Raw genomic sequence first — 26187 nt, forward strand, 5'->3', positions numbered from 1 at the left:
CTCAAAGTTCAACAAGGCAAGATCACAGGAAAGATTATCATCGATTGTTAACTATAAAGACATGATTTCTGGAAATTCATGAGACAGAAATAGTTTTCTTGGTTACACTGCACATTCCAGGACCACTTCCCTGGTACCAGTTTCTCTATATAATACTTCAGCAATAAATCAGTGAAATCACCCTCAGGAAGAGTAAAAACCTAAAGCCTAGATGAGTTTCTATAGTCCATATTTGCACTAGCAATCATGTGTAACAGGGTAGCACTGGCTCTGTTGGTACTCAAGAGATTACACACAAGCATTTTCAGATAATTTCACTTTGAATTAGCTGTAGGTCTGGTCCTGTGAACTGAATTCCCACCAGTAACTGCAGAGTGAACTTCCAATTAGGTTTAATCTAAAAGGAACTCAGTTCATTTGTTACAAGACTGTCCCCCATGTGAACCATTGCAAGTGATGATAACATGGAAAATTTCTTTCAAACTGCACTTCTGATCTAAGGTTGAACAGTGGCAGACCCCTGTGTACTCAGTTTTTCAGGAAGTGTTAGCCATGGCACATAATGGCACACAGAATATAAAGTCACAAGGCTGTGCTAAGGATACGGAGTGCATGAATTCCTATCCACTTGCTTATGGTTTGAAGCATGAAATGGGTATATCCTGAAAACTTTCTTTATTTGAACTGTAATTAATGATCACTAAAATACTTAACCATCCCATTCCAGGCATGAGATAGGACTGTTAATCAACAATAAGATCTACCAGAATCCTTAAGTATTCTATGATTAATATTTTTTATTGCTTTAAATATACTGTCATTCTGTTTCAATGATAGTTTCCTTTTTCTTGCAAGACAAGAGAATAATAAAGGTGGCTCTTACTTGCAAGTTTTTGAAATGTCGTAGTAGAGCACATGCATTTTGCTGTAATAGGAGACTGCTTGGCCAATAAATCTAACTGATTATTTTCATTATAATTTTCTCTAATTTTTTGTTCCCTGGCAAAGAAAAACTCTACTACGACATACTTATGTTACTATTAACTGAATATTTCTTATTTATGGGGAAAACTGAGATTTTCTCTGAAGTTTTCTATATTGTCTGTTTGATGGTTGGATTTGTAGACTTAGACCAACCAGGGCTGTCCAAACTTGGCTGGGTACATACCCAGCACAAGTTTGGATATGATATCTGGCGAGTTCTCTCATTGCAAAATCAACTCCAAATATCTGCAGGGGAGATCCAGACCAAGAAGGCAGAGAAGGATGGCAAAGCCATACCCCAAGAATGCTGTGTGCAAACTGCCTTGCTGCACCATTCCCAAGGTACTTGCTATAAAATGGCATCACATTTTTATTGCATGTCCTATTGGTAGCTGGCAATCTGCATGAGTATCCAGATACAAATCTCATATTCCTCTGACTGAAGCGCTGTGCCATGGAGATGAAACATGGACTTTCTCACTATTTGTAAAGAGGAAGGCAGAAGTATAATATAGTGCTAAATAAAGGAAATTGAATCCTTGTCAATTTAATTTTTAAATATCTCCCAATACATTTCAGAGGTTCATAATATTTCAGAAGAAAGACCTTCAGTAATTAACGTACTTCTTCCTCTTTTTATATCTTTTTAGAAATAAGCTTTCATAATCTATTAGGCAGAAGAAGCACAAAGCATTCTCACAGATTTTAGAGGCTGCTGGTACAGAAAGAAAGCAACAGCCTTTCTCTTCCAGGAGCCTAAAAAATAGGCCATCACAATTTTGGCACAGAGGACAGCACTGCAAGAACATCATATTAGTACAGGGCTAGCCTAGCAATTAAAAAGGCTCAAGGAGTCACAGCTTTCCTCCTCCTCACTTTGAGCAGCCAGTACCACAACCTCCCAGGACAAATGATGTTCTCAGTCCTGCAGATGCAGCTGCCTTTCACTTCCCATGTGGGAATCAGAGCTGTAATGCTGAACATCTCAGGCTTGCATTAGCTATTATAAGAGGCCAAGTGTTTGTGATAGAAAAAAAATGCAGTGACTAGAAGGACCTAGTAGCTACCCTGAACTCCTGAGTGCCCTGTGTTGTGCTTGTGATCTGCAGGAAATCTCACCTTTCCACACTGCTTACATTTGCCCTCCTGCCGCCGCCGGTGCACCCAGTGGTGCCGCACAAAGTTCTGCAAACAAGGATAAAAAAGATGTGTTAGAGGAGCATGGGCACCTTGCATGTCTGTTAAATTTGTTCACAGACACCAAGGAAAAAGTCCCTTCAGCCAACAGAGTAATTCCTGGAGCGAAAATGTGCAGCAGGCACTGCAGGAAACCTCAAAAACGACCAAAACTGTAGGAGGAATAAGGACAAGGTGGTGGGGTTTTTTCTCTTTGAAATCAGGCCAGAACTACTTCCTAAATATTTAGGTTTTTTAATCTTTGATTTTATGTTTGAGATTGTTCTAGAGGAAAAAAAAAAGATTAAGAGAGAAGAAGCGAAAGGAGAGGAAAATAGTTTTTCAAAAAACAAAAATACTAGCTGAAAGGCCAAGAAGAAAAAAATGCTACCAAAAAAAGGGGAAAAAGAATAACTGAGTGAGTGGGCAAAAGACAACAGAACAGTGAAATGGTTTCTGTCAGTATAAGTAATAGAGTGTTTCAGCTAGAATTTGTTTTACATTTATTCTGTAGAGGGGAACATACTCCACTGGGAACCAATTCTCTGTCTGAGACTCCTCTCAATCTCAAAGCACTTTTGCAGCTGCACACCAGGGGGACCAGCACACATGTCAAATGAAAAGAAATTTGTCCACTACTTACTTCTCTTGGAGATCTGGAGCCTCCTTCTCGGAAAGTTGGTTTGCAGCGAAAGTTAATCTGGCATTGAAATAAAACTGTTAGAACTTAAAATGAGCTGAAAGAAAATTTATTCCAATATCTTGATTTAGGCTAGACTTCCAAAGTATTTATTATCTATTAAAATATTAGCTTCACTGGGTGAAAAAAGATACTTACCTGGATGTCAGAAAAAAATCTCTTTTCATATGCCATATGAATTCTCCTTGCTAGACCTCTACACAGCCCCCAGCTCCACTAATGGTATTGCTGCCTACTCAGTTCAAATATTTCAACTGCCTCCTCCTTCTAGAAGGAAACTGCTTTATCTGTTTTGTTTTTCTGAAAATCATTTGCAAACAAGTGCAGACTTCAACTTAGGTCTCAAAAGGTGCTGGAAATTTCACTCTTCACTCAAGACCTTTTTGCACATCCTGTACTTATGTCTTCATAAACAAAATCTGTAGAGAAGTTGCAACTTACATAAAGAACCATGCAAATTCTCATAGATTTCTACCTTTTCCTTAGAGAAAGATGATTGCATCCACTTCCCCAGCCACAAGTCATTTGGGGACCATTGTATTGCCTCATGCAGTGGTGTTGCCATTGCAAAGAGAACAGGAGTTCTCATAAATGGAAAACATTTTGAGAAAGGTGAAGAGAAAAAAAAAGTATTTAATAAACAAGAAGGTAGTCCTATGAGAAAAAAGCTTTGAGAAAAGAAAAACAATAGAAATAAGAATAGAGGGATGTAGACACTAGAACAGGCACTGAAGAAGAGAGAGACCTGCACAAAGTCTAAAGGATATGTGAAGTAAGGATGCACTAAACTAAAAAATTTCAAGTTTGAGTTGATTATCCTTCAAAGAACTAAACATTTGAAGACAATGCACAGCTATGCTTTTGTTACGTAGAACGACCAAGCCTCTCCAAATTTAAATACAACCCTCCACAAATAAATAAGTTCTTCCCTCATTTAATAATTACGTTCAAAATCACAGTTCTAAGGAGCAAAAATAAAAATAATAATTTTTAAAGGTACACACAAAAAATGTAAGCAAAATACCTAGTACATATAAAGAAATGAAAGGCATTATAATATTAGTCTTCCATTGCTCTTCACCTGGAATTGCAATTTGTTGTTGTCATGGCAGACAGGCAAGACCCAGCTTATATTTATTTTCCTTAAAATTATCACCTTGGCAGAGAGGGTCAAACAGAAGACTTATGTACTAGTTTTAAACTTTAAAGACTTTGTAACAGCCCTCTGCCAAGAGGGGGATTTCATGGTCTCCAAAACAGCACAGAGAAGCTGGGTTTTATCTAAGTGCTCATTTTCTCTGGCTGGCAATGCCACCAACTCACTGGGCTATGGAAAGTCAGCACTGCTGGTGATGAAGGAAATCATGAAAAATTCACTGGTAACATTTTGCGCTGAAAGCATGTGCTAATGTTAATTTCACTGTGAATAAAAGCATTGGGGGTGGAAATGGTACCTCTCCAACTTGGTATTATGGCAATCACTGTGGGATTTGTCAACATGAGTCCAAATACTTGGAAAGGAAAAAGCCCTTTCCTTATAGGGTTGCTGCTATAAATTTGTTATGCATCAGCTTGTTTTATGAAGAACAACATTGCTAAACATTTAAGAGCAAAAATGAAGCTCTAATGAAAGCAATGGGGAAATTCCCACACATTTTTTGCACAAATCCCACCAGGACTGAAAAGGGTGGGGAGGAGATTTCTCTAGCACATTTCCAGTTAGGCATAATGAAGACAAATCTCTGAGGGGAAGACTGAAGTCAGTGAGAGATGTGCTGTAGGTGCTTGGGTGTGATCAAGGATCCTAGAAGGAAATGAGGAGCAGAACAGATGCTCACAGAAATAATGGTAGCATGAAGGTAAGGTTTGATGTTTTCCATTTGACAGACAAAAACTTGAATTCTGAAGTTTTGAAGAGAAAACAATATAGTCTAGTAAATACAGGGGGCAAAGTTCACACTAACATCTTATGCTGCGCTGCTCATAATAAGTATAGCTGTCGTACAATGAATTATGCTGGCTTTAGTTGAGGAATTGTAAAAGGCCAATTTTTTACATGACAGGATACTCCACCTTCAAGCTTCCATTTTTAGTTAAGAAGCAGAGGAAATTTATTTTTTAAGCATTAAAACTGTGAAAGCATTCTCTAGTTTTTTCTTTGTTTGGTTTTGGGGTTTTTCATGGTTCACAGGGTTCAAATAAATATATTTAAAAAAAAAGGTGGAATTTTAAGCCAAGTTTTGTTCACATGTACACTGTTAAAACAGCTGTGAAAACTTTGGCACAGAGTGTTTTCCAGGCTGAAACCTCACTGAAAGAATTAAAAGTGTGTTGGCTACGTCAGGCTCCAGAAGATGGCAATGTCTCACCTTCTCTAGCTGCTCCATGCAGGCGTTGTGGACCACGATCTTGCAGGCAGCACACTTCCTCCTCAGAGCAGACTTCTGCAACAGCAAAGGGACAGTGTGTACGTGTGTAGCTATGCCCAGAGGGAAAAAAAAAGCCAGCTGAAAAACAGGAGATGTTTCGCTCCCTATGCAATGCACTTTAATTTATTTCTCCCTCCTTTGGTGCTCTCAGTTGTGGGGAAAAAAATTAAGAAATAAATAGATAGATAAATAAATTGATAAATAAATAAAGAAGATCTGAAGCTCTTCTGGTTAAAATCTGAACTTTTGTGAAAAAAACAAACAGCCACAGTACTCCAGCTTTTGAACAACAAGTGAATGCCTCCCTTTATGTAAGAGATCAGGTTAACAGTGCAGAGCATCATTCTAAAAGTGAGCATCCCATGAGGATGATGAGCAAAGAGGAGAAAAATTGCATATGCAAACCAGAGAACTCACATCAGTGTGTAAGAGGTCATTTCATGCTTATCATAAAATATTTAATTTGATGGGCTTGACTATTGCCTTGCAGAAAAATACTTGGGTTATTTTAGCAGAGAATGATAAAATTCTCATAGAATGCTGTTAAATGCTTATGAAATGTTACAGCAGGGACAAAATTCTCAATTATGCTGGTTAGTTTTATTAATTTCAATAAGGCTTTTGAAATAATTTCCATTGAATCCCCTGGGCCAAAGCATATCAAAGGCAAGAGAATACATCCAGAAGAGTGAATGTATTTACTTACTTTACTTCCATAAACTCAATTTAATTAACCAGATGGAATTAATTTTCATGTAAATTTAACTTACAGACTTGTGCTTGAGGGACAGAAGATTTATAAATACACAGTAAGTTGAGATTTCTTTGCTTCAGATGTCTTACATTTAATTTATTCACGTCCATTTAAATCTCAAATAAATTATTTCTTTATAATTTTCAGCATATTTTAAATACGCTCATTTAAAAAAGGGAACACAGCTTCAGCTCACATTATAGAATAGTTATGATAATTTTATTAATGGTCATAATTATCTGGATACACCCTAACAGCACATGTTCACATGTATATGGTGTTCTAATGTTTCACCTGAAGAATCATGGCATTGTGTAGCAGACCAGGCTTTCACATGTTTCATGAGTTGGTAAATTCATGGTTTTTATCTCTGTGTTTGCCAAGCTAAGTTTTTATCTCTTTTATATTAAATAATATACAATATATTACTAAATTTCCATGTTACTTTCAATGTGCTAAATCACAAGGAAGAATTTGCTCAGTTTTAGGAAGGCAAAAAAATCTACTGAGAACACAAGAACCACCACACTGGGTCAGACCAAAGGTCCACTCAGCCAAAGAAATCCTGTGTCCAGCTTTTGCCAGAACTCAGTGTCTCAGGACCAGTGTAAGTGCACAGCAAACACACAGTGGCACTTCCCTTGAGTATTACCACACAACCAGCAGTTGTTGGGACTTTGCTTCAGTACCCTGAAGGAGGCAAAAGCTCCTCAGGCTTGGCCTTAAGGCTATATACCATAATGCACCCAATTTGCTTGAGAAGTTTTAGGAGATGGATATTAAATTTGTGCTCTGGAAAGCACAAAAGTGTACTATGGAAAGTATTTTGGATGACATTGCCCTGAAAACTGGGGATGATTAGTGAATCAAAATGTTTTTATTTTAATTAAATGCTCTGAAGGTGGGGGAGCACTGGGCAGGGTGGTAGTTAAAGCAGAAAGGCAGTATCATGAGGAGTCACAGATGGTAACCACAAACATCCCAGAGAAGAGGAATTCCCTTTAACCTTTACAGTCCAAGGGCTAGCATACTCCCTTAGAGCATTGTTTCAGATCAAGGATATAAGCACAGGATCCCCACTCTTATCAAGCTTCCTAAATAAAAAAGTGAAAGGGGTTTGGGTAGTTTATTCTCTTTTGATGAAGCAATCATGCTGAAACACTAGGGAAAAAGAGCTCCTGAAATAGCCTGAAAGTGCCACAGTCAACAGATACTCATGGATCTGAGATCACTCCAATGAAATGCTTCCATAGACAGCAGAAAAGCTTCAATAGGAAAAAGCTAACCTTGAATATTCCCAAACAGGAGAAGGTAAACACTCAAATATGAATGCACTCATTGCTGGGGAGTGCATTCAAGAGTTTGGAAAATTCAGTTCAAACCCTTGCAGTGATTAAAATTGCAGAAATTTGATGAGAACCTCTGCTCAGAGGCTGCAACAAGTGATATTATTTTGTATATTTTCATGTAAAATAGACTAGTGTCTTTTAATATTACTGAAACATCTCAGTATTTTACTCTTTTTTTCCCCTACCACGTTAGTGAAGCTGTTCATTACCTTCTCACTGTGTAAATAATCTGGGTCAATCAAAACTGGTTTGGGCTTTTTTCCTGAAGCAATAAAGTCTTTACCAGAAGCCTTTTGCCCTTTTTGCTCTCCTTTTGGAACTCGGGCAAACAATTCAAGCTCTCAAGCCATTGAGCACTGCATCAGTCTGAAGCCAGGCTTGTTACCTCAGAAAAAGAAATCCAAAAATAACTCACTGAGAATTTGACTTGGCAGCTCTCCTCCCCCAGGTAGCAGAGGTCCCCAGAAACATTTGTCTCTAGCCACAGATGCTCTCCATTCACAGCATTTTCCTGGGAAAAAGAAATAGTTATTAATCTATTTTGTTAAATTCAGCCATGTGAGCATATAGGGAAAAAATGTGATGTTCAACAAATTTAGAAAACTAAAATAAACTTTAAAAAAAGGCCAAACAAAAATCAACTACCACATCACCAGGTATTTCTTTGGTTTCCTACAACACAAAGCCATAACATACAATAGCATTTCCCTGGCTGACCATCCCAGCTTAAAGGATGCTGACAATACAATGATGTGCCACCAATCTGAACACACTTGACTTAAACTTTGCTGATGTTCTTCCCACATGTTGCATAGCTTAACTGGGAATTCAGGTTTCATAAGCATGTAATGTGCACAGAATTTTAAAGAAACAGAAAATCCAGAGAGATGAAAAAAACCCACAACTAATGAACTTTCAATGGGAGAAACAAAAATTTGAGAACCAGGCACAGGAGTAAAAAACAACATGCTGACTATACCTTTAGGATGATAGGAAAAACTAGACTAGGGAAAATGCTTTTTTTTTTTAATAGCTGGGTCAACACTCTCTTTGTGAATACCTCAATAAAGCATTACACTACCAAGAGAGACTAGAGTTGAACTTTATACATGAAAGAACAACACATTCATTTGAGAATGCTCTCAAAAAAAGAATACTTGGCACACTGACAATTAGATCAACATCTAACATCATAGGCTAACATCTAACTTTGTCTTGACAGCCTCATTTGACCAAATTTGTACCTTGATTCTTTACAAATTCTTGTTATAAAGAGATTTGATTGTAGGTAGACTGTGGGTTTCACTTCCCTGTAATCCTGATGTGACTAAAAAGCCTGAAAGTCTACTGTACACCACTTAAACAAAGTGAATAAATAGGAATTCTGTTCAGCCAGAATTAGAGCATGATAGAAAATGCTTTGACAGTCTGACATTTGCTTCCCACACTGCAGAAGTCAGAAATGATGATGCTCACCAAACAGATGGCGTCCGACAGCAGGATGCTCTGAAATAGCCATCTTGGAGAAAATCATTTATTTAAAATACCACTGTCAGTTTCAAAGTGATAAAATGAGATAGCTTCTCTTGATATGTTGATTTCTTAGGTAATGCAGGAAAGCAGAAGTAACAAAATCCTTTTCCTTCTGGAGTGTATCTACAACAGCCAGGACTAGGCAAGAGTGCACATGGTGCTACCCCAACCATGGTGTTCACTTCCAATAAAACTAGAGGATAAGACCAACACTGGTTGTTTTTTGGTGACAGATTTAACTGTCTGCAGGTCTTTATCAGAAATGTTCTAATTCCCAGAGCACAATAGTTTGGGTAAGGATTTTCAACACTTTTATATTGCAGAATAATTTCTAAGGACTTGCACTAGCTTAAGAAAATTTTCAAGCCTTTCTTAAGGGGTACATTATTCAGATTGTAAACTCCATCCCTCATGTGTGTCCTTATATTGCAGCTATTTTGTCTTCAGTAGCAGAATACAAGCTCACCAAAGAGTGCTTGACCTGAGCAGATTCTCTGCTGACAAAACAGTGTCAACTCAACATTATAACCCAGAGGTAAATCTCATAGGATATAAACGATTCTCAGCAAAGACCAACTCTGAAAGCTAAATAGGAAAGCACACAGCTCTGGGACAGAATTTTTAACAAGGAATAAAAATCATATTAAAAAATAGATTAACCGCCCCTTCATTTGGACCAGGTCCACATAACTTGCCATCAGGATTTCTAAAGATAAAGTGGCCTATTTCCATAACCTGGTTTAGACTGTTTGTTCTCTATTGTTCCAGATTATATCAGAGATTTACTTGTCTAACTTTACATCACCATGTAAATCAAATTAGTTAGTAGTCTACAAGGATGACCTTCAAGTTCATGTTATTATAGAGTTCTAATACAACTAGGCAATAAAAATGTAAATAACCTGATCTGGTATGAGTGGCACACCTCCAGACACCTGCAGCCACAGAAAATTTCACAGCACTGCGTGTGAAAACTCTCAATCTCAATTCCAGCAAATGGACTTGTGGAAAATCTTTCATCCTGAATCAGAGAAAAAAGCTGAGACTGCCCAAGATGAAATGCCCTCCCTCAAAAATCTTTCCTTCTCAGTTAGTTTTTCTCAATAAGATCAAAGGGAATTATTTTAACTTCACTGTTTTAAATTTTACAAGGCTCTGTAATTTTTATGATGACATATTCTCTTGCCACTTATGAAAATCATCATATAGTCAAAGGAAGCCCTGTGACCTTTTGCAAGCCAATTTTTTATTCACTTCTGATAGAAAATTTTGAAAAAAAAATCAATACATTTTTATCAAGAATTTTGACTTTAACAAGACAGTATTTTCTACTCCAAAATTTACAGGCAATATTCCACAACACGCTGGACAAAAGGGCACTCATCCCCACCTACCAACACAAAAGCTGACAGAGGTCCCTGGAACAAGCTCCTATCACCTCTAGGATGATATCCTGTTTAACACAAAGCTTAACCACAGTAAAGGTTCTATCACCTGTATATTTTGACACAGCCTTTTCTTTTTCCATAAAAAGTTTGCCAGTTTGGTTTATTTTGTACTTGATGTCTTTATGTTGGCTTTAGTATTTAATGGATTTTAAAGAAGCAGCTGCTCTTTTTCTGTCCCTGAAGACATAGACACCAGTTTCATTCTCTTGCCATTTTCCTCATGTTGACTCTGTGCCTGTAAAGCTACACATAAATTCAGTTCAGCTAATGGAAAATAAATAGATATCTTATTGTGGCATTCACATTTTCTGGAAAAACCCCTTTGCCCAGGATTTTTCTCCTGGGAAACTGAGAAGCCTCAGAGAAAAAGGAAAAAAGTAATTATCTGATTTGCTTCTCCTATGTTTTGCTCCTTTGGAATGGGTTTGGAGATTGTTTATCCACAGGTGATTTTTTCATTGATTTCTGATGTGAGTTGTTTTCACTCATTGGCCAACTGGGACCAAGCTGCGTCAGGACTCTGGAGAGAGTCACAAGTTTTCATTATCTTTTTAGCCTTCTGAAAGTATCCTTTATGTACTCTTTAGTATAGTTTAGTTTAGCATTCTTTAATATAATATAGTATTATAAAATAATAAATTAGCCTTCTGAGAACATGGAGTCAGATCCATCATTCCTTCCTGCCACAGGGGACCCAGCAAATACAATATCTTATTTACCAAATCAGCTAGACAAAATGACTCACCCTGTGACCACATAACTTTTGGTCTGACACAAAGAGTGGTGGGTTAAAGATGTCTTCAGTGGGACTGATGATTTTGGTGCCATCTCAGCCAACCCATCAAATCACATTTTTGGGCTGACAGGTTTTGCTCTGACTTGCTATGTGGAAAATGGCTACTGTCCATCACTATGAATAAAACAGCAATGACTGTACCCTAATAAAGAAAACTGTGAACTCTCTCTCCTCTCCAGCTTCTCAGCCTTCACAAGTGTCCTGGGAAGAAAAAGAGCCCCTGCTCAGTGAAGTGGAGGCAGCAGTGCTTTCCTGGCAGCCTGGCTCACAGGGAACACACCATCTCAATATCTCCCCATCTCCCAGGTGGAGACCTCCCACTTGATTGCTCCTGATCCATTACCACCTCAATAGCAAACAAAAATAATTTCAGTATAGCAAACATTCCTTGCATACAAAACAACTTCCACACACAATCCCCCCTGAAGTGGAAGAGAAATAAGAATTCGAGGATCAGGAGTTTGGGGGCCATGTAATTGCATACATGCATTCATGACTTGTGCTCATTTACTGATTGAACTGGATTTCTTCAAGCTCTCCAGCATAGTAAATGACAGAGCAAGAGTTACCATTTTACTAACACCCACCACTATCTCCACACCTCACTGTTCTTCAGACTGCAGTCAGCATGGTGTCAAAAGCAATGAAGATAAACCTGGCTGTTTTAATTTGCCACATCAAACAGCTGTACTTATTCAGCCAAACAAATAAACCAGTCAGCCCAATCTTTAGTTCAAAAGGGCTGTAACTCCAATTCTAACAGGAGGAATGGAACTCTCCTCCACTCCTGCTATGACTGACATTCTGCAAAAAATTATTTGAGAAAAATCTCTAAAATAAATCAGTAAGAAAAATTTCCCTTTGTTAACACTCCAGCAAGAGAGAAGAATATCCTTGCAAATATGCATTTGGGTGATACTTATGATTAGTGTAAAATCAGTGGTCATCAATCCAAACTTAATTAAATATATTTGTAACCAAAAATTATTAATTTTGACCCTTTTCTTTATGAAATTACTATTGAGCCAAAAAAAAAATTGTTTGGATGTCTCTTTCCCAAATAAAAAAAATGTTTGGATGTCTCTTTCTTACTGTTATGTTTGGATTGCGTTTCACCCTTAATTCTGAAATTTCAGAGTTTGCAATACTCGTGTCGCCAACAGGAGCAGTGCCTCAAATATTTTTCTTTTGATATATATTCTCCATTTTAACTCCATATTAGCACATTTTAATTTGGGAATATTTTTCATTTAGAGGTCACCTATTCCTTAATTATTGCAAGTGTAATATGTGGACAAAGAGCAAAATAAAACAGCATAGGGATATGTTTCTCCTTTCCCCCACCATGCTTTCCAACATCTCTGCATCAATTGCCTTTTGAGACTCCCCTAAGCTCCAGCTAAGAGATCACCTTTATACAGAAGCAAAATGAAAACATTTGTTTTTATGGAGTAGCAATGTTCAGATGCTATCAACAGAGATGATGATTCCCTATGTCCTCATGAACCACTTCTTTGGCTGATAACAGTTGCACTGCAGCAACAAGAAAAAAATACATGTTTTCTAGATGGGCACCGTCTGCAAAATCACTGCAGCCTCTACACCACTGGAAAAACACAAAGATATGGCCACCATCCTGAAATATGACAGACCTCTTTTCTCTTTAGAGCTCTCTGGAAAGAATATAAAAATCTCAAACCTTCATGAAAAAGAAGCAGCAAAGCAGAACTACTGATCCAGAACACAGCACTTCAAGTGTCAACTGCACACAGAAATTCAGCAATTTTTAAATATGCATGGGGCTTCCACTCATCACTGCATAATTTGAACTCGAATTCCTATCACCTCTTCATCTTTTTATGTGACTAATGGAATACCCTGGGATTCTCCTTTTGTCATGAGAGCATATAAATATAAACATCTCTTTTCAACTGAATGCTTAATTGCCAGTTACAAAACTTAGCCTTGAAGACCCCCTAATGGAAGAGAAGTCCATCCCCTTCAGTGTAAAAGTTAGCATAGCTTTTAGGAAGTTATGATGCAGAAGCCAAACCATTAATGGGGAAAAGAAATAAATTTATCTAGAATGAGGGAAATGTTTCATCATATGTAAAATATGTGCTACTGTATTAACACATAGACTAATCATCCAAGCTTTAATACATCATTAGGCACTTCCAAACACTTACTGCCATGAAAGTAAGCAGACAGAACTAATGACTAGTGTCAAAAAGGCACAGAATATAATGCAGACTCCTTTAAAAGTCACATTCACTAATTTTAAATACCTCACTTATATAGGTCACTTCATGTCTACTTGTCTAGCCATACCCCAGTCAGTATATCTACAAGGATGTTACGGAAGGTGGTGTCAAAAGCCTTGCAGAAGTCAACACAATAGTCTCCCCTCATCTACCAAGCCAGTCATTTAATCTGTTAGGCTGGTCAGGCACGATCTCCCCTCCATAAATCAATGCTGAATACTCTCAGTCACTTCTTATTCTTAATATTTTTGGAAATTACTTCCAGAAGGATTTGCTCTATAACCTTCACAGAAATCAGGGTAAGACTGATTAGCCAGGCATTCCCTGGATACTCGTAATCCTTCTTGCAGGCAGAATGGACATTTGTTCATTGCAGTCCTCAGGAACATTCTCTGACCATCATGACCATTCAAAGACACCAGACTGTCCTAGCAGTGATATCAGCCAGCTCCCTCAGCACCTTTATGTGCAACTCATCAGGTCCCACAGATTTTTGTGTTCAGTCTAAGTATTCCCTAACCTGATCACCCTCCACAAAAGTAGATTTTCCTTCTTTCAGACCCTGCTATCAGTGACCTGGGACTGCTGAAGGCAGCTCTTACCAGCAACAATGGAGGTAAAAATAAAGAAGGGACTGAACAATTCAGGTTTTCCATGTCCTTTGTCACCATGTTCTCTGCCCTATTCAGTGGCAGCCCAACATTTTTCCTTCTCTTCCTATCACTGTTGATTTGCCTACAGAAACCACTCCTGTTACCTTTCATGTTCCTCTAAGATTCTACACTAGATGAGATCTGGCTTTCCTTACTCCATCCATGTGAAATCAGGTAGTGCCTTGTACAACCCTCCTGACGTAAGCCTTCTTCCACATATTGCCAAATGCCATTTTTCAGCTTCTACTACGACACACAGTTTTCTGTTCTTGTTAAGACCTAAAAGATTTCTGGCTTTGTCTTTTATACACATGATTTATAGTATAAATTGTAATATTTCTCCTGTGGAAACATTCAACTTGTACCTAGAGGACTCCAATTGTGCATTCACAGAGCATAAAGCAGAGATCAGTCAAGATTTTTCATTGATCTCCAATAATGAAAACTGAATACTTTCAAATGCCTCTTAAGAAGTGGGGGAAAGATTCTGAGTCTTGCTGTCATGGGAGAAGGGAAGAAATGAGCATTAACAGAAAAAATCCACTATGAAAAAAAGGAAGATTTGGAGATGTTCAACACTCCACTATTATAGTGGCTGTCAATAGTTCCGTAGGCACTATGGAAAGCAAGAGCTAGAAGGCAGTAGTTAAAAGAAAATTACAGGAAGACTTTGTGTACAAGCTTATGGTTATAATCCTTGGTAGAAAAGGGCAACAGAAAAATACACAAAGACCTGGATCCTCAAAGGTACACAGGCAGTGTATTGGGTGGCTCAGTGTGTACTCACTTGAGAATCTGGGCTAGAATTACCTGCTTTATTATTTAACACTTGGGAGTGATGTCTGAAATGAAGGTGTGTGGGAGAAAGGGATAGGCATAAACATATCCCAGGGGCAGCCATTTAGGTCAATTCCTTTTTGCAAGACATTCCCAGGCACTCCCTTCTGGTTATTATAACACCTACTCCACACACTGTATTCTGTATGGCCCTGGTGTGAAAAGAGAACCTTAAATTATACAGCAAAGCTACAAGTTAACTTGAATTAAGTGTAAGAAATGTGATGAAACTGGACATTTTAAAGTATTTTAGGGAAAAGAAACCTCAGGGAACAGAGACAGTAGCAACTACAATAGTAAAGAATTCTGGGGAGTTTAGTGCAAAAAGTCTTAGGGGACATGAGAATCATCACTTCTGTTTTACAGTAGAGAGGCTGTTGTACTGAGAGGAAAAACAACTCCTCTGAGCTCGCTCACGAGGTAAGTGACAGAGCAGAGAATGGAATCCCACTCTTTGACTCAGTGCCCTGTTCACAGGTCCAGCTGATAAGGGCAAATCACCTGAAAGGAGTTCTCAAAAATGGAGGCAATGGCCAGGGAATTCTTTCCAGTTATTACTGTGAAGACTGTGGTAGAAAATATTTCCTCCCTTCTAAGTCAAGAGACAATTTATTCTCATGTCACTGAGACTTTGGAAAGATCACCCATCATGTGTCCTTGGAGAATCATCCACAGAAATACTGAAAAGGAGGATGATGTATATGAGGATACAACACACACTGATCAATGCTGCCTTCCAGGGATTAAATACAAAAATTTCTTGTCTGGCTTTGACACATCAACTGAAATATCTTTTTACTCTACCAAATATACCTCTGAACTTAAATTAAAACTTAGGGTTTTTTCTTTGTTGAAATTCACGACATATTCAAAACCTTTGGTCCACTTCAACCTCCCCCATATGTCCCAACCTTACTTCCATCATACCTCAGATTTGAGAAATACCTTTTTCCCTTTTACCAGTTACTACGGGTGGTTAGTTCAGTCTCCTCCCAACCACAGATGCCTCCCACTCACTGTCATGTCCCTCTCCCCACATGACACAGTTTCCTCCCTTCTCCAATCAAAGTGTGAAGTAAAGCAGCAATAACAGTCTGAGAGGCTGCAAACAGCTAAGAAATTGAACTGACCAAAAATCTAAACCACAACCATGGAAGTAAACTACAAAAAAACCACACACAATCAAACCCCAAAATATTTAAGCCATGTTCACCAACTTATAGCAACTCCTGATGTACTTATGTATAGGGATCACATGAGGTAAAAGGAGTAATGGATCACCCTGGTAAAGGAGTAGCAGACAATTGACTGAGGAAGGGCAAGCTGTGCTTGTTGGACTTGGGGTTCAGAGAGGTTTTTTTGGCAGGGATTGTTGTTTTTTTCTAAGTACAGTTTTCAAAAGTGTTTAATTTAGCTGATGTGCTTAACCCTTCACTTATGTGAGTGATCTTTCAGATTTCTACTGAACAGCAGTGATGATTCACAACAGGCATTTTTACTGCCTTGCTGAATCAGCACCTGGGTTTGCTGGAATGAAGGAACAAGGTATTCTCCAAAGCACTTCCAAGAGAATTCTATGCAAGCTTTCAAATTGCAGACCCTCATAGTGAATATAATCCAGCTTCCTGCAACTCAGCCTGCAAAACTTCATCCCTTTAAACTCTGAGTGCAATTCCTGGAGTTCAAGAACAGCAGGCAATCTAGAAATCAATTCTGTTTTTATATAGGGAGCAAAGATAAACATAAGCCATATTCATCAGAACAGAAGTTATCTTCAACTAAAAGCTGCTTGGGTGGCTGGTGCCTTGATAATGCAATGTATCTACCTCTTTACCAATAGCCAAGTGTAAAAATCTTCTGTATGTTTTGCTTTAATTGAGACATTTTGTGACCTGCTGGCTTATGCTCATCTTTTTAGCTCTTACCAGTGCATAACCACATGGAAGGTGTGTGGGGATGGTTCAGGGGAGGTACAGACTTGCACTAGCAAACACAGAGAGGGTGGCCAAACCCTGGAACAGTCTTCCTAGAGAGGTGGTTGATACCCCATGCTTGCCACTTTAAAAGAGATTTGGACAATGCCTTTAACAACCTGCTTTAACTTTTGGCCAGCCCTAGAGTGGTTCAGCCCAGAAACACAAGAGGGATGGAAACATTGTCTCCATGTCTACACACTAGCTTGGCCCCAGAAGAAATCTAATAATACCTACAAGGAGCTGCAACCAAAGATTACAATTACCTACTCTGCAGATGCAGACAACATGATGTGTGTCTTCAGCCTTAAATTTTGGCCCATCAAACAGAGGCACAAAACCCTTCCAAGCTGGAAAATCTGTCCTTTTTTGCTCAAGTCCCCACAAGTTTTCCTGTCTCTGCCTCATGCTTCAACTCATAATAAAAGCATATTCCTAATAACTAGCACTAATTCTGATAGCAACAGGATGTCTTATTTTGATTTAAGGATGGAGAGAGCAACAACTACAGATACTGCTCAAATTAACTGCCAAAAAACCAAACACCTACAGTCCACTCTAAGGCTGCTCTTGGTTCCTTCACAGGTCCATTGGTGACTGGAATGTTGAGGGTATGCACAGGAGCCAAGTGCTGGAGGCCTGACCTGGAGATTGCTTTCCTGAAAATTGAAAAGAAAAAGACAAATAAATTGAGTGTATCTATAACAAATATATCTATCCAACATAACTACCCAACATCCTCCCCAGCCTCCTCCAGAAATCAGAAGAGGCAGCAACGCATTTCATTTCAGCTTCAGTGAAATGGTGCTTGAATGCCATCTCCTGCTAAAGCAGTTTAGGAAAAGAATAAAGCAACCTGATCACTGGAAATTACTGTTTAATGGAGATCAGTTACTCAGCTGGCACTAAGCTCAAATATCAAATCCAGTGGACTATCTGTGGTTATGTTTGCCAGTGTTAGTGGAGTCCTTATGCATTTCACCTATTCCTTACACACCAACTAAATCTGTCAAATCAATTTATGCATAATTCCAAATACCATTCATAAGAGACACAAAATATGAGCTTATACAAAGAATCAAACCCTTTTTGCTTTTACTTAGCTTATAGGCTGGAAAAAGTCATCCATTCAGCATCCAACTATGGAAAACAAGACATGGGGACACCACCAGAAAGGGAAGCCATAAACTGCTACCTTCTTGGATCATATCACAACCCCTCAAAGAATTACAACTTCTTCCCACTTATATTTCTATTTCAGTTCTATCTTTCTGGTCCAAAATGATTTTTACAGCTCTTGAGGCATAGATGTAACCTTCCTCAGAAGTCATAAGTGGTGGCCAGAAACACTCCTGAAGATCGCTCCACGCTGCTGAAGGGACATCCCCCCTGCCTGTCTCCCTTCAGACACCCAGCCCTGACAGAGCTGCCTCCACCAGTGAGCCTTCATCAGGTGGAAGCATAGAATGCTGCCAATACAAAGCTCAGCTGCACCTGAACAGTCTATTTCCTACTGCTCCCCAACACTACTGCATTGTATGAATTAGAACCTGATGGTAGTGGCCAAAATAATCTCACAGCTTCAGCTGCAGTGATTCAGAAGAGGACAAATATCACCTCAGAGAGATATCTTCCTTTGTAAGCCAAACACACACATCCCCCACAAAGTGAAATGACAGGCTTTTGTGTAAAGTGCATTTTTGTGATACCGCTCCCACAGTGCTGCAGCTATTTATAGCACCTCCTAATCTTACCACTGTCCCAAGGCAATAAAGGTCAATTGAGCCAGTGGAGACAATCCAGGTCAGCCATATGCTAAATAAATCTTTTCATTGTCCTGAAAATATACAGTGCAATATATATCTGCAGTAAAGGAGCTTGGAGGGCTCGCTGCTCACAGTGCATGGCTGGAAAAATCAAGGAAACCAAAGCAGAATCTCTTAAACCCCTTCTCTTGTGAGCAGCATGAACAACTCAACATTAAGATCAGTCTCTGATTATCCAATATCCTCTTTCTACTTAACGTGGGCAAGACTTTGACATTAAAGGGGGTTTTTTTCAAAATATTTTGCATTTGATAAAAAAGGGGAAGAAGCCCAAGAAAAATACTTTTACCATCTGGCAATATATCAGGAGGGAACAATTTAGCAAGAAAGATTTTATGGCAAATACATAAGCACAACATAAGCTACACATCTCAATAACTGGATTAAAGCCTTAGAGAAATAAGCTACCAGAAACTAAAGAAATATTTTTCAAATATATTTTTCAAGAAAACTTCCCAATATTTGGCAGTTTCTTTCCATGCTGTTTTCAGTATCAATGTAGTTATTCAGGCTCCCTAAACACAGGAGAACATTCTTGTGTCTATTGGTGGTTCATAACATCTTGGTTTATTTGGGTGGAAACAGGGCAGTATCAGTTTTTCCACTCTGCATCACTGACAGGGGTAAAGCAAACCTACTTAGGCCTGTCCTCACAACAGAGGAAGGTAAATATGTGTAATGAGTGCTTGCAGACATCTCAGCACCGAGCCTCAGATACTATTTCAAGTCAGAATTAGAGATGTGCGAGCCTCCCACAGGAGAACCTGAGACTTGGCCCACATTTCTTTAAGAGGAAGCTGAGGCTGATGAGCCTTTTTGGAGGAGACCTGGCATAGTTTTGTGCCAACAGCCTGCCCTTCCTCTGCATGCCAAGCTGGGTTTAGTGTTTGTCTGGAAAGTATACATACACAAAACACAGGCATGACAATAACACCTTTTTTTTTTCTCCTGATATGTTTTAACATAAAAGCCTTAAAATTATCTCAGGGATTGCACACTTGCATGAGCCAGCTAGAAGTGACCCTTAAGCCCAGGAACAAGATAAAAAATGTCTACTTTTGCAGGTTTTTTTCAGAATTTTCTCTCAGACCGAAGAGAGACAAAGTGTCAAAGCACACTGTATGCACTGCAGAAGCCTTTCCATGAAAAAAGGAGGGCAAGCTAAAGAGCAAGCACATGGCCTTCTAATAAATGTAGACAGACAAGAGACAGGAAAAAGGGGGGAAAGGGAAGATAGCATGAATCTGATAGCAGAGCAGATGCTGAGTATCCAGGTGAACATATCTCATATTACTCTGACAAATTACACCACCTGGCACTTTTCCAATGCCAAGGTAACACAATTGGCTTTTAGTTATCTTTCCCAGAAATTTCATCTCCACTGGGCTGAGTGCATGAATGAAAACATAGGCTTGACAGTCAGCCTTTCCCATAGAAGTAATCACTGTTCCCTGATAAGAGACAGACAGAAAAAGTGAATCTGTGGCCTCCTCATATATTGCATTCTTCAGACTATGAAGAGCACAACTTTGCTAAAATGGGCAAACCAGTCGCTGATGTAGTAACCAACAGCTAGGAAATATTTCATAATAAATAATGAGCTGTACTTGGGATAACTACATTTTCACATCCAGAAATCAGTTATTTGTAGTAGATCTTATTATTGACTTAGCTAATACACCACCATTGAGAGCAGGCATGGGTACACATAAATGCCTATGTCACTAAATACACAACTAACAAAAATATCTGATACTAATTCCATAGTTGATACCACTGAGGAAATTCTTTAACTATCTTGAAAACCAAAAGCAATCAGACATTCAAGTACACTGACTTTTTTTATTTTTTAAAAGCATTACATTTGCATTTTGCTGGAAAGTCAAGCGAGACTCAACCTACTTATTAGATCAAAGGATACATATTTGATCAGGGGAGATTTGAGCTTATATCCCAGCCTTTGGCTTTATTGAGCATTTTCCTCCACTGAAGGCATATAAATATTCCTCCAATGAGTTCCTTAGGCTGAACAATTTTACCTGAACCTTCAAAGAGCACAATTAGTCAATAGCACACAACTTACTTATTTAAGTGTAACTTATTTAAGTGCTAGGAAAAAATCTATTTGGACTAGAAAAAGTAAGTCACTATTGCATGTGGTTAACAGCTTTGACTGTCAATTTAGTTGTCATTGGTGTTGGAGTTACTACCTTTCTAAGGCTGGGGTTATCATCCTCCTTTGTACATGAGCATTACCATTTGGGTAGTCTCTCAGCTGCAAAGTTGAAAGAATATAAAAATGCAGAGAAACTGGTTCCCACAGATCCTATGGCTAGGACACCTGCCAGGAAAGATGTTTTTACCTAGATATTCACAGAGAAAGGGACAATCATTTGTATAATCATGTTGAAGTTACAATAGCCCTGAATTTCTTTGAATATTCAATGTGGGTAAACTGTACACCTGCCAACCTTCAGCTTTGCCAACTATAGCTCTAAAAGCCCTGTACAAGGCCAGACAGCACCTGTATGCTGTATGAACAAATTATATGTTCCTGTGTTTATTTGGAGGTGGCTTTCACTCCTGAAATTGGTGCTTATAAATGTTATAAACAAAATGTACTGGCTAATCTGTGGCATTATTTAAGTTTTCCCCATGCATCTCTGCTGACTGCACCAGGATCCTGAAACCCATTGTTCCCAGCTTGCCTTCTGGGCACGTATTTTCTTCATTTTTAGCTGACTACTGGGCAGTGGTTATTTCACTGCAACATCGATTCCCAGATTTTTTGCATTTGCTGTGAAAGGAGCCAACTTCAGCCAAATTAAATAATCTGTCTGGTGCACCAACCCATTCCTGACAGCAGCCAGTAGCAGGTGTTTAGAGAAGCATTGGCACAAATTGGGTGATCCTTCCCCTGATATGCTCCAGTCACAGTTTCCAGTAATCAGTAGTTTAAGGACTTCCTGAGCTGGAGGCTGCTTCCAGACCTTTGCACTTAATAGCCTGTAATGGCTTTTTACTCTAGGAATGTGTTGGTCCTTCCCCGAATCCATTTATAGTCTTGGTCTCTACAGCAGGCTATGTAATAAGCTCCACAATTTAATTATGGGCAATGTAAAGTACTTCCTTCTGTCTGTTTTTAAAATCCTGTCTGATAATTCAATTTCTGTATCCTATTGTAAGTAACAGCAAGTAATCACTTGCCTCTCTACACCTTCTGTGATTTTATGAATCTGTTGATATACCCCTTAAATCACCACAACCCCAAGTGGAAGCACCCTAGACTACTTGGACTTCTGATCCTGAATCTGTTCTATCTTTATCAATCTGTAGCTCAGTTATGGGAGTCTTTGATGTACAATTGCCAGAACTAGAAAAAAAATCCAACATCTGGCAGCACCCAAGTGGTGGAGTCATCACACTTTCTGCATTGTTCTCTTTAATTATCCAAAGATCTCTTTCTTGAGTCTTAATTGATAATATGAGGTCAAAACTTGATAGATTTTTAATCCTGCACATGCATTATGTTGCCTTCACCAATCTCACATTTCGACTGCAATCTGCCTCAGAGTCATTCAGCATCATGAGATCCTTCTGAAAATTTCTGCAATCAGCCCATGCCCACTCTAATTGTGCAAACCAATCTTTACTCCCTTTCATTTAGCTTCCAGTGAGCAGCACTGCTCCCATCACAGGTCCCCAGTGGTCCTCACCAGTAAACACCTAGGTAAACCCTGAACGCCACCTTATTGCTTGATACACTTAAACAGCTGTTTACATGAGGACATCATGCCTTCTACCCCTGGTTCTGTACCAAAAGCTGTTTCTTTTACCCCATCAAAGCTTTCTGGAAGCCCACAAGGGCTCCCCTTGGCCAGACCACCCTAGTTCTCAGGCTTCATGCCTCTGTCACAGCAACCTCTGCAAGATTCACAGGTCCTGGTATGGAGAGAGCTGTGCTGGCTCTCCTCCAGCACATCACATTCAGAGCATTTACTAATTCTGCATCTTAGCAGAAGCTTTACAGTTTCTCTGATTAAAACTTGCTGCTGGGTCACCCCATCATTTTCTCTGTGCCCACTCCTTTAGGAGCAGAGCTCACTTAACAGAGGATTTATAAAGCCCTCTCAGCAGTTTCTTATTTGAATTCCACCAGAATACTTAGCAAAATCAAACCTTAGTGATTAGTTATTGCCCCTTTTGTTGTCCTAAGCCTCCTACATTAACTTTCCCATTTTCCCCAGGTTTGTCTGCACAAGTAGCAGCTCAGCCTAGGACACTCTCAAGCACCCTCAGCAGTGAACATTCAATTAGCACTAAAAGAAACAGATCTTCCAAAAATCCTCATGAAATGCTTTCCTAAGCATCTGCCACTCCCTGCTGCCCAGGGAACCAGTGTATGGAAAAGCCAAGATTTGGGTAATTTCCCAGCCAGTCAACATCCACATCACCAATATACCAAACAAACCTTTCCTACCTCTCTCTCCACCCCTCACCAGAGAGAGCTGTCTGAAAAAAGGTGCATGGAAACTGGCACATATCCATGAAACACCGCAGCTCTAGGCAGTTTTGCTCTCAGCCTCAAGCCCAGCCTTGCTATAGCTGGAGCAGCTCATGGTCCACTAGAGACTGACCTGAAGAAAGTGAAACAAATTCCCACTAGCACAATCTTCCCAAGTGCCTCCAACAGCAGTCACAGAGCTGTAACACAGTGCATCAACTCTCTGGTAAGTTCTGCTAGGAACATTTGGATCTACCACATCAATAAACACTTTATTCAGCTTGTACCGAGCAGGTGCAAGACCAAACAGAGCCAACAAGCCTTCCAACAAAAGGAATTATGAGGCAAAGCAAAGGGAGCAGAAAAGAACTGCAGAAAGTTGGATCAGGGTAACAGAGGAAACGCCTCTATGACACAATGATGTCTTCTCTGCATCAACACTGCAGTTCACAGGCATTTCTGTATTATGCATCTTCTTTAAAAGGAAGCCTTTTGGTATTCTTGCCCCTCAGATTCTGGGTACAAGAATGGCAGGCTACTTTTCCTATCCCAAAAGAATAAAATGGATTCATGAAACAGGTTGTGTGTTACAAGAGGCATTCACAAGTTGTGACATGAATATGTTTGCAGTTTCTTCAGTGTAGACATGCAAATCATCACTGCCCGGCAGTTATACTTGGAGCTTGATTTAGTGTCAAAACAGTGCAAGTCCAAATCCCAAAGATCTCTACTATATATTTTTTTCCTCTTCTCTGCTTCACTTGACCAGTAGGCATATATTAAGCACCAAATTTTACCTTTTGGAAAGCAATTTATGGTTTCAATTTAATCCTGAACTGTGCTAAATTATTCAGCCCCTTAAATCTTATCTTCCATCAGAAGTTCATCTTCTCAGAAGCCAGAGAAAGCACACAGTTTTGTGTCAGCTCCTATCAAGGTGACCAATATATCTTGTCCCAGATCTATAAGTCACTTCAGAGTCTCTATTGCACTAAAATCAGGGTGACTTTGTTCCTGCATGCCTTCATTGGCCAGGCCCTGGATCCAGCTCATTCCCCTGGAAATTGTAACAATCCTCATCTGCAATGTGAAAACTGAATATGGCTCAAATTCAAGATGTGGATAATTGATAAGATAATTATAAGAAAAAGTCAAAGTCATGAAAAATTCTCTCTGAGCTCCTATCAGAGCAATGGTTATCACCCATTTCTTCCTTCTCACCTGCTCACTTCAGGGTTTTTTTACCTTTATTCCTAATTTATTCTATAGGCTTCTTAGCAAATAGGATAAAACATGAAGGAGACTTACAGTACAAGGCAACGAAATTTTAGGACCAAGAGGATTTCTCCCAATATTTTGTTTAAAATTTCTGAAAATATATGTACAAATAGGGTGCTTCCTCTTGCCACAAAAAGTGACAGGGCTTGGATGACTCCTTGTAGTAACAGAAATGTCAGCATTAAGTTTCCTGAGGAGGAAAGGGTAAAAAGTGATAGAGTTGGTGATGCAATAAAGATGAAGAGTATTCTCTATCCCTCTAATTTACTGAGAAAGAGACTAAAAAAGGGGCCTAGGATAGCTGGGGATAAAAAAGACAAGAGCTTTCTTGAACTGATTTATTTTGATTTATTTTTGCTTCAGTCAAAATCAATTTGTTTCAGAAAAGGGTTTAAATTTTTTCTAGCCTTTAGCTTTTAAAGCTGTGAATATATCAGATCTGGAAAAGACCTTTTAGGTCACAATATCCAGTCAACTCTATTTCAGGCAAACTTATCATATGTGTGAATTCACAAAGTTAAAGACCCATTTCAAATCTAGCCTGGTTGTAGCTTCTTTATTATTCCTTCTGAGAAGCCATGCTAGATCTCCACTCTCTTCATCATCAAAATCCTTTTTTATTTTTGTAATTTCCATCCAATATGCATGCCCCTGCACAATCTTCCTTGAATTCATATTATTAGGATTTTCACATTTCATCCAAAGAGTTAAAGTTGAACTGACAACCAATGATTTTTTATGATGCTTCTACAGAATAAAAGGCAGCTGAAAGTTTTGATCCAGAAATCTTAAAACCTTTGGATCAAAATCCTTTGAGCGAGTTTATGTAGGGCAGAGATGTGCAGAGGGAGTTAGAAGCTCACATTTCAAAGATTCTGGAATCAATCGAGTAACCAAGATGATAAAATTTAATCACTGTCTTTCCAAGCAAACAACAAGAAATGCTCTAGGGAACTGTGAGCATAAATGATTTCCAGCTGCATCACAGACTGGACAGCAGCATTAGAGAAGATGGATACATTTTTTTACTACTTCAGAAAGCAAAAGAAATCTGAATGGGAATCACTTTCATACATTTCATCCAGACAAAAATCATGGGATATGCAGGACCTGCAATCTGCAGTTCAAGTATAGACAAATCATGGTGATAGCAAATTGGATAGACATAACTATGGTATAATTGTGATTTTTTTTTTAAATAATATTCCAAAATAAAAAAAAAAAAAAAGAAAAGAGTGCAGATATTCTATGTTATCACTCTGCCAACCAGATTAAAAAAAAAATCAAGCTCTGTTTTTCAGGGTACTTCTTGGTGGCATCAATCAATATTCATTTGATCTGGAAGATAAAGAGAAGGAAAACAAAACAAGACAGGGAGGAAGGGAGGAATTTAGAGCAGCATTTAAGCATTAGCCTTAGAAATGTTTTCTTGCCATTCAGATGCTAGCACATGCTTTCTAAAATAACTTAATTTAAGGCAATTTCTATATCAGACCAGGATCCTTTGTTGGCATAAGCTATTTACACAAGCTGAAATGTCATTATGAGTCAAGGACTATATAGCCTCACATAAACTATATAATAAACTACTATGTTTTTCTTCTTTTCTACAAATCCAATGTGTGCTTTGCAGTTTTGCACCATAAGCTTCAGTCAGTTGTTTCAAATATGGATTTTTTGGAA

At 38.8% G+C, this 26187-nt stretch overlaps 1 protein-coding gene across 4 annotated transcripts in view; it reads right to left on the reverse strand.

Moving 5' to 3' along the window:
- The window catches only part of DGKI (diacylglycerol kinase iota), a 200111-nt gene that overhangs the window by 106661 nt on the left and 67263 nt on the right, over nucleotides 1–26187 (reverse strand). For 2 of the 4 annotated variants that reach the window (XM_054281810.1, XM_054281813.1), the window contains exons 2-6: nucleotides 17447–17555; nucleotides 7808–7903; nucleotides 5230–5304; nucleotides 2804–2860; nucleotides 2104–2169 (exon numbers count right to left, since the gene is read on the reverse strand). In XM_054281810.1, coding sequence (XP_054137785.1) covers nucleotides 2104–2169; nucleotides 2804–2860; nucleotides 5230–5304; nucleotides 7808–7903; nucleotides 17447–17555 — 403 coding nt within the window. Of the gene's footprint in view, nucleotides 1–2103; nucleotides 2170–2803; nucleotides 2861–5229; nucleotides 5305–7807; nucleotides 7904–17446; nucleotides 17556–26187 lie in introns of those variants that run through there. The other 2 variants (XM_054281812.1, XM_054281811.1) reach the window with 1 other exon arrangement.

This window comes from Melozone crissalis, unplaced genomic scaffold (genome assembly GCF_028551555.1).
Source record: "Melozone crissalis strain CALT ecotype California unplaced genomic scaffold, PUWL_Pcris_2 ptg000033l_1, whole genome shotgun sequence".
In the NCBI taxonomy this organism is placed as follows: Eukaryota; Metazoa; Chordata; class Aves; order Passeriformes; family Passerellidae; genus Melozone; species Melozone crissalis.